Below are 8,098 nucleotides of genomic sequence, written 5' to 3' on the forward strand. Positions count from 1 at the left end.
ATTTGAGAAATCATATTTTATATATTTCTTATTTTTGCGCCAATCTTATGTTCTTAACACGTGGATTTTAATTAACAACAAAATAACTTAAAATAATGATAACAATGACATTTATAATGACAACAACGAGATTAATAATAATTACCAATATTAATAATTAATAAGTACAACAACAACCATAATAATCCTTTTGAACAAATGTACTAGTAAATAATTGTATTAATAGTAATAATGAGTTTTTAAATATAAGCATGATCTGATTTGAACTTATTTGATCTGATCTGAACTTATTTTTTCCAATCTGATCTGAACTTATTTTTTCTAATATGATCTGATTAAATCTAAAATAAGCAACATTAAGGTAATCTGAACATAGCCTTAGTCGGTGAACGTTTGGTCGACTAGTTTAACTTGTAGGACAAGAGGCAAAATTGAAAGACAAAGTCCACGTGGAACAGTGCAACACCTGCTATGACGTGGCTTTTAAAAGTTAGAGCCAATGATGCGATACCAGCTCAGTGACAGTGGAATCACCAATCCCCATTCTCCTTCGCTCAAACGTCTCCCAATACCAAATAACCAAATAGTAACATTAATTCCAAAATTTAAAAACAAGGATTCACACGTAGATCTACGCAATACTTCCCTCATCGAAACCCACTTGATCCACCGTCTCAACAATAACATTACACATAAAAACAACAAATCCTACTTCATTACAATATTTTAATATTTGTCCATTGGAGATGTAAGTCTCATAGACTCATAGTTCAGGTAAGAATTTGAATTTCTTTATATGCTACTGATCAAATATATAGCTTTAACTTCTTACCTTTTTTTCCCCCCAAATAACTAATTTTGAGCTTTCTTAAATTAACACTTTATAGAAATAATACTCAGGGAAAAACAAAAGTATTAAAATCTTCTTATATATATAATGACATCAATTTAAAGGAGATTCTAAAGATTCGCAATTTACACTATTGGTTTATGTGTATCCAATATATTTATCATAGTATATCCTTTGTGTTTTTTTTGTTTAATTTACTCACTTTTTCTTTTGAACTTATTTTAAGCTTATTATCTGTTGTAATTTTTTCCTTTAAGGAAAAAAAAAAAACTCAATTACATTGTTTTGTTTAGCTCTTATTTCTTCCCCTCTCTTTCTCATCGTAAACGACCTTGATTCAAGTAAAACTAAAGTGAACAAACTAACTACACATAGAAATTGCTTAACGAAGGTAGCTTAGTGTAGTTGGTAGAGGGTTCATGGTCACACACTCAGAAAAATACATGTAGTGTTCTTCGAGTGCACCGAGTACTTCTTATCGATTCCTTCTCACTTGTCTAACCACTGACACATTATTAATTTATTTTAGATTATTATCATGATTTAGTTTTATTTACATTATATCAGCAAACACCACACTAGACAGGTTAAACTTGTGAAATCAACAATAGTGCGAATTCAATAATACCAATACCACTAGGCTATTACCTACCGTTCGAATGACGGAGTACTATTAGGTTTATTATAATAAATTAATAATGCGTGTATTGGTACTTGAGTGATTGGTAACAGTTGGAAATTGGGTCCTCGAACTCTCCAAGATTACTCCCACAGTCTCCTCATATCTCATTTTGAAATTCAACAGAAATTTGGAATTCTCCTCCTTAGGAGAGAGAGAGATTGGAGGAGGGAAATGGGACTGTAGATAGTCCTTCAAAATTGAAAATTTCTCTTCCAATATCTTCAACAAAAAAATTAAGTAGAGGCATCAGCAGTTTCAAATTATTATCCGACCATATTAAACAAATCAAATGCGAAAGTGATCATTAATAATAATAAGGTTTTATTTCTACTCCATTACTTTACTCCATTGTTTGTAGCTTTTATAAACAATGAATCTTCAAAGACGAGTTAACGGGTTGAATCGTCGACTCAGTTCTCTTCTTCTTCATCATCCTCATCTTCTTCTTCTCCTTTTTTGTTGATTTCAGCTGCAATTCTTATCTTGCTTTTCTATGACTGTAAGTTTCTCTCTTTTTTTATTTTCTGGGTATTATTTCAAATTCAACCTTCAATTGTGTCAAATTTGTTTCTTTTTTCTTTTTGTTGTTTTATTTTCTGGGTTCTTGCTAATTGTTGAAGAATCAAGATCAATTAATTTTGATTAATTATCTATCTAATCAAAGAATCTACCCAATTCTGCTACGATTTTTCCCAATTCAAATTAAAAAAAACTCCTTTTTACACGCGTTTTCGAGCATGTCTTTGATTCAATTCTAATCGCCGTTTTCTAATTAACCCATGAATTTGATTCGTTTGTAAGTATAAATTTCAAAATAACTGCATTGAATTTACATAAAGAAATTGTCCGTTACAGTTTTGGTCAACTGAGCTAATTATGATTTGCATTAGTAGTAATTGTTAAAACAAATGCTTAAATATAAATTACCCATGAAAGAAAAAAGGGAGTATATTTTGAATGTATGATGTTTGCTTAAGATTTGGTGCTTTCATTTTCTGCTTTCTTTAGATACAATTCTAGTGAATACCATTTGTTAGTCTGATTCTTCAAGTACAATCCAAAGGATTTAACTTTAGTTAATTTCAGCTTTGCTTAAATTTGAATTGTTGTATTTTGAAGTTTTTTTGTTGGGGGGAGGAGGATAATTATTGATCTGTTGATGTATTGAAATATTGTATGGTGTAGGTTGTAAGCTGGTTGTGTGAATGTTGTGGTGGTAGGGTGCATTGTGTAGGATTGATGAGAGATGCAGAGATCACGTAAAGCTCTTCAGCAACGAAGAGATTTGAAGAAGGCGATTGGCAGAAACCATTTGTATAAAGTTTCACTTTCCTTAGTTATCATTCTTTGGGGACTCGTCTTTCTTTTGAATTCGTGGATTGGTCATGGTGATGCGCATCAAGGTGAGCTTCTTCTTATTATTGTGTTTTGCTGTTGTTACTGTGTTTGTTTGTTGTTAAATATGTATTACTTGGGATATTCATATGGGAAATTAGATACCAAATTATGTACACAATTCATGATTGTTGTCTTATATCCGATAATAGATCATATCTGATCTTTGTGGTTAAAACTTATGTGAGCAATGAGCATCAAGGAGAGCTTCTTCGTGTAAAATGTTTTTGCTCTTGTTATGTACATATATGTATTGACAAGAATTTTCCTAAGCGACTTTCCATACCATATTATGCTCACAGTTTATGACCGTCCCCTTAGTTTCTTGATACTCTCTAGTCTCTTGTTTAGGCAAGATACATTTGATCTTTGTGGTCAAGTATTGTCAATTTTGATAACTTGATTTATCATTATGTTGTAGTAATTAATTATGAAACCACAATTTCATGATTTTTTTCAAAATCTAGAAGCAACCATTTGGACTATTTAATTTCAATCAAGGCCTATCTATCCTCATGATGGCCTATTCATGTTTAATGTGCACTAGCTAAGATCTATATGGCATATTTGGACCTACCATGACCTATTCGTGGTCAATTTAGAGAAGTTTATGCACAATATGTGATGTTTAAGGTCTATATATATCCTACTTGGGTCAGTTAAGGTCTATTTATGATTACTCCCACTTATTTATGATCATTATGGCCTATTTGTGCTCTGTCTTCTTAATTTGAGAGGCATGCAGCTAGTAACTTATAGCATATGAGCTGTTGATCTTTGCTTTGTCACCATCATTTGATTCCTGGCTAAATTGAAGTGCTAAGCTTTTATGCATCTGACTGATGTTTCTATCTCATTCACTAAAAGCTCAGTAGTAGAAACTCTTTTCCTAATCTGTAATCCCTCTGAAAACATCGTGCTAATCTTCTATCTTGGGACACTAAGCTTATATTTCCGTCACATTTTTGCAGCCTGATCAGGACCAAAATTGTAGTCAAATAACAGATCAGTTTGGGTGGAAAACCAAAAGTTAGAATAGGTGGCTTTGGTTGCTCTTATGAGCAAGAACTCTTTAATCGCTTTTTTTTAAATCTTGGGTTCATGTATGATGTATCTATCTGTGTGTTTATCATATATAAACTACCATCCTTAGAAGCATAGAAATAGGTTGTTTTTTTATTCTTACTTCTGACTGCCTCACTGCCAACAACTTGTGCAGATGAATCTAGAGCGCCTGCTCTTAATGTCTCAAGCTGGGATGAAAGCAAACTTGGAACTGATGCAGCTTCTGATACTGTACATGAACATCCATTATCTTCATTAGAGAATAAGCATTTGAATGAAACCTGTGCCGAATATGCTTATGAGACTTCCTGCTATAACAGCACCATGGTCAAAGAAGCCAGTGGTGAGGTGCAATCCGGAGAAAATACTCTAAACAATACTAGTACAGATGTTACAGGATCTGCAGACCATGTTGAGGTGGAAACTGTCAACTCAGACTTGGATCACAGAGAAGGCACTGTAAAGACTGAGAGACTAACTCGCACTGTGCCTCGTGGTCTAGATGAATTTAAAAAGAAGGCTTTTAATTCTAAAAATGCGCATGTACCTGGTGCGACAGGGAGTGTCATTCATAGAATGGAGCCTGGGGGTGGTGTATACAACTATGCTTCAGCTGCAAAAGGAGCTAAGGTGTTGGATTCTAACAAAGAAGCCAAAGGTGCTTCTAATATTTTAAACAAGGATAAGGACAAGTATCTTAGAAACCCTTGTTCAGCTGAGGGAAAATTTGTTGTCATAGAACTTTCTGAAGAAACTCTAGTTGATACAATCAAAATAGCAAATTTTGAGCATTACTCTTCAAACTTGAAAGACTTTGAGCTACTTGGAAGTCAGGTTTACCCTACACAAACATGGGTAAAATTGGGCAATTTTTCTGCTGGAAATGTGAAGCATGCTCAAAGCTTTGCTCTAATAGAGCCCAAATGGGTGAGATACCTGAAGTTGAATATATTAAGCCACTATGGGTCTGAGCATTATTGTACACTAAGTAGTGTCGAAGTGTACGGTGTTGATGCTGTTGAGAAAATGTTAGAGGATCTGATAGCTGTTCCTGATCATCATCATTATGCAAATGGGGAACCAGCAGATGAACAGGAACTCACGCAGCCTGTTGCAGAACCTGCCGAGAGCAACAGCCCAGATCAGAATCCTTCCAGTGAGAGTGAGACAGAAGAAGATAAGAACTTGAAACATGATGAAACAAACAACGCAAATCCTGATCCAGTGGAAGAAGTGCGTCACCCACAGATCAGCAGAATGCCTGGTGATACAGTTCTTAAGATACTGATGCAAAAAGTTCGAGCACTGGACTTGAGTTTATCTGTTCTAGAGCGGTACTTGGAGGAGGTCAACTCCAGATATGCAAGCATTTTTAAAGAATTTGATAAAGAGATGGAAGAGAAAGAACTGTTATTAGAGAAGACCAGATTGGATATAAAGAATGCTCTTGATAGCAGGGATGTTATTGTAAGTAATGATTTCTCATTGTATTTGTATTTTAAGCTCTCTTTATTTATATCATGGTCAATTCTTTTTTAGCGAAATATTTTGATGTAACTAAAATTTGATTTTTTGATCCATTTTATTGTTATGTCGGGTGTTCCAGGCTAAGGATGTTGATGACCTTGTGGCTTGGAGATCCTTAGTGTCCATGCAGTTGGATGGCTTACTAAAGGACAATGCTATTCTCAGGTTGTGTTTTGCTCCCTACTTTGATCATGCTGTTTATCCCTGGGATGAGGGTTGTTGATTTGTGCCATGATGCAATCTTACCACTTGACCTGAACATGTCTGGAACTATGCTGGGCTTCTAGTTTTAGGTGGGGTACAGGGATGAATTGTGACTGAGTTCCTGCTATTTGAGCTAAAATTTTCATCTTGTGATGGATACTGTCCCCAAATCTCCAACTTTAAATTCAATTCATCCCAAAATTCTAAAGAATATGTTCCCTTCTGATTTGAATGAAGAATAGCAAATTAGCAACAATGCTTGGGGGATGGGTGCTAAATAGTATTGGTACTAATTACACACTGCGGTATTTCCAGATTATAATCGTAATACCAACTAAATACTATCTAATACCAATCATGTACACTTTTTGTACTGGTATAAAAGGTTTTGGTAATTTGAAACTTTCAGGTGTACTATGAAATTCTATTGGTACTTATGAAAGCATTTGGCATCATCTTTCGTTCATTTCTTTGCTAATACGAGTCCTTGAATTTTGCAGGTCAGATGTCCGAAAGGTCCAAGAAAAACAATTGTACATGGAGAGCAAGGGTATTGTGGTATTTCTTATGAGCGTAATTTTCAGTCTCTTTGCTCTCGCTATGCTGTTCACAGATATTATAGTAAATAGTGTTTATATACCAGAAAAGTCCAGGAAATTTTGTTTGATGAAGTCTTCCTGGTTTTTCCTCTTTTTGAGCTGTAGCACTACTATTGTCATCCTTTCACTATAAACAGCGGCTTGTATGTTCTTATTGAGTTTATATACATAATATATATACACACATGAATGATCCATTAGCCCAGAACACTTTCCAGTGCCTTGGATTTAAGAAGCTATGCAGTCGGCGTATTCCTCAGACATAAGTGTGCAATATGCTCTTATATGATCCGTGTTTGGAGTTTTACTTGATTGCGTAAGTGTGGCTTTATAATTAGTGTGCTTATTTTTTTTTTTCTTGAAGGAAAGTACTTGTCAATGTTATGAATTTAACTTGAAATTGGTTATACCATCATTCTTTTTTAGTATGTACACGGAACACATCGGCCTACCTCTAACCTCTTTTAGAGCTTCAGCCTAAGCCAGAACAAGCACAACCCCCACTCCCCTCCCTTTGTTAAGAGGCTCGAACCGGGGGCACACCTTGGGAGATTGAGGGGTAGCTACCATGAGGCTACCCCCTTGCCCCTTGGTCTCTTACAGTGTCAGGTCACAGGTGTCAGGTGTGTTTAATCCCGTTCAGAAATTTTCCAGCATGAACGCGAATAACCTGGAAATCTCATAGCAAAACGTAGAATGCTTGAATCTTGATCATGGCGGAAAAAGCATGAACTTGTGTTTGGTATTTACTGATTGGAACTCTGGAGGAGAGTTATTGGATTCAATTAAGTTTAGCACAAGAGCTTCTTTCGCTTTTTTTTCTTGTACAAAAGTATCCATTTAATTAAAAGACATCAGTTTTATCCGCATTGCATAATGAGTTTTTGTTTAACAACAATAACTAGGGGATGGGACGGGAGCTTCTTTCAAAACAGGATTGTAACTTTGAGATTTAAAGCAAACTCTATATGTCAATTTCTTTTTATTAATTGTCATTTTAGACGATCAAAATAACAACAATAAGTATTATTATAAATTTTATATTACTTTTTACAAAAACCACAAATCCAATAGAAAAAAAAACAGTCAATACAAATTATACAATAGGTGTGCTTATAAGTTAAAAGCAATTACCGAGTCACTTTGAGTATTTTTCAGAGGCAATGAACCAGGCATATACATGAACCACTAAAATGTTTTAGAAAAGGGTTGCTATGTCAAAATAGAGGTCATTATGATTATGTGTTCCTCGTACAATTTTTGACAAGCATGACGTTATAGTATACACTTATTTTTGGCGTGCAGCAGGTCTTGCAAAAATTTAGCATTAAATCAAGCCCCATTTGTTTTTCTTTTTTTGGGAAAGTCCATTTGTATTTGTTATTTTGAGGGGAACTCCATTTGTATCTTAAACCCAACTAAAGTATATAGGTTACTAGATGAGTGGCTTCGTGAATGCGTATGGGGCCAACACATGCATCACACGCACACCTACAAAAATGGCGTATATATAATATATTGTCGCGCAAGCATGAGTAGAGCATCGTCTTCCACAAACCCAAGTATAGTCACTCAGAAAAAACTTTATCTAAAGTTAAAGGATACAAGAGGGTACTGAACTTTTACAAAAAATTCAGTTAGAGTACTGAACTTTAAAAAGTTCCAGTTAGGATACTCAAAATGGATGTTTGTTAACTTAAGGTACTAAACTTTGGTTTGTACCGTTATCAGCCCCAAAAATAAAAGAAAAATGTGACGTGACATTAATGAAAAAGA

The 8,098-nt window shown here is 34.6% G+C and overlaps 1 protein-coding gene across 5 annotated transcripts; it reads left to right on the forward strand.

Moving 5' to 3' along the window:
- Window positions 1–621: 621 nt before the first annotated feature.
- Window positions 622–6,532, forward strand: LOC104892749 (hypothetical protein). 5 transcript variants are annotated; one of them, XM_048642607.2, is made up of 6 exons: window positions 1,566–1,850; window positions 2,002–2,031; window positions 2,753–2,935; window positions 4,147–5,459; window positions 5,599–5,684; window positions 6,224–6,532. In XM_048642607.2, exons 3-6 carry the CDS (start codon window positions 2,779–2,781, stop codon window positions 6,453–6,455), a joined length of 1,788 nt encoding a protein of 595 aa, XP_048498564.1. In that variant the 5' UTR covers window positions 1,566–1,850; window positions 2,002–2,031; window positions 2,753–2,778; the 3' UTR covers window positions 6,456–6,532. The 5 variants fall into 5 exon arrangements, with proteins under 5 accessions (XP_010677048.1, XP_048498564.1, XP_048498549.1 ...); XM_010678741.3 differs by having other exon boundaries at window positions 1,567–1,850; window positions 2,718–2,935; XM_010678746.4 differs by lacking the exons at window positions 1,566–1,850; window positions 2,002–2,031 and adding an exon at window positions 622–774 and having other exon boundaries at window positions 2,718–2,935.
- The last annotated feature ends 1,566 nt before the right edge of the window (window positions 6,533–8,098 follow it).

Source organism: Beta vulgaris, chromosome 1 (genome assembly GCF_026745355.1).
Source record: "Beta vulgaris subsp. vulgaris cultivar EL10 chromosome 1, EL10.2, whole genome shotgun sequence".
NCBI classification, from domain to species: domain Eukaryota; kingdom Viridiplantae; phylum Streptophyta; class Magnoliopsida; order Caryophyllales; family Amaranthaceae; genus Beta; species Beta vulgaris.

What these genes read in the sequence shown, in the direction of transcription:
- LOC104892749 (XM_010678746.4), top strand. Translation starts at nt 2,779, where the DNA reads ATGCAGAGATCACGTAAAGCTCTTCAGCAACGAAGAGATTTGAAGAAG. An exon ending in TTGATAGCAGGGATGTTATT is followed by an intron (nt 5,460 to 5,598) that starts GTAAGTAATGAT and finishes CGGGTGTTCCAG; the next exon opens with GCTAAGGATGTTGATGACCT. An exon ending in AAGGACAATGCTATTCTCAG is followed by an intron (nt 5,685 to 6,223) that starts GTTGTGTTTTGC and finishes TGAATTTTGCAG; the next exon opens with GTCAGATGTCCGAAAGGTCC.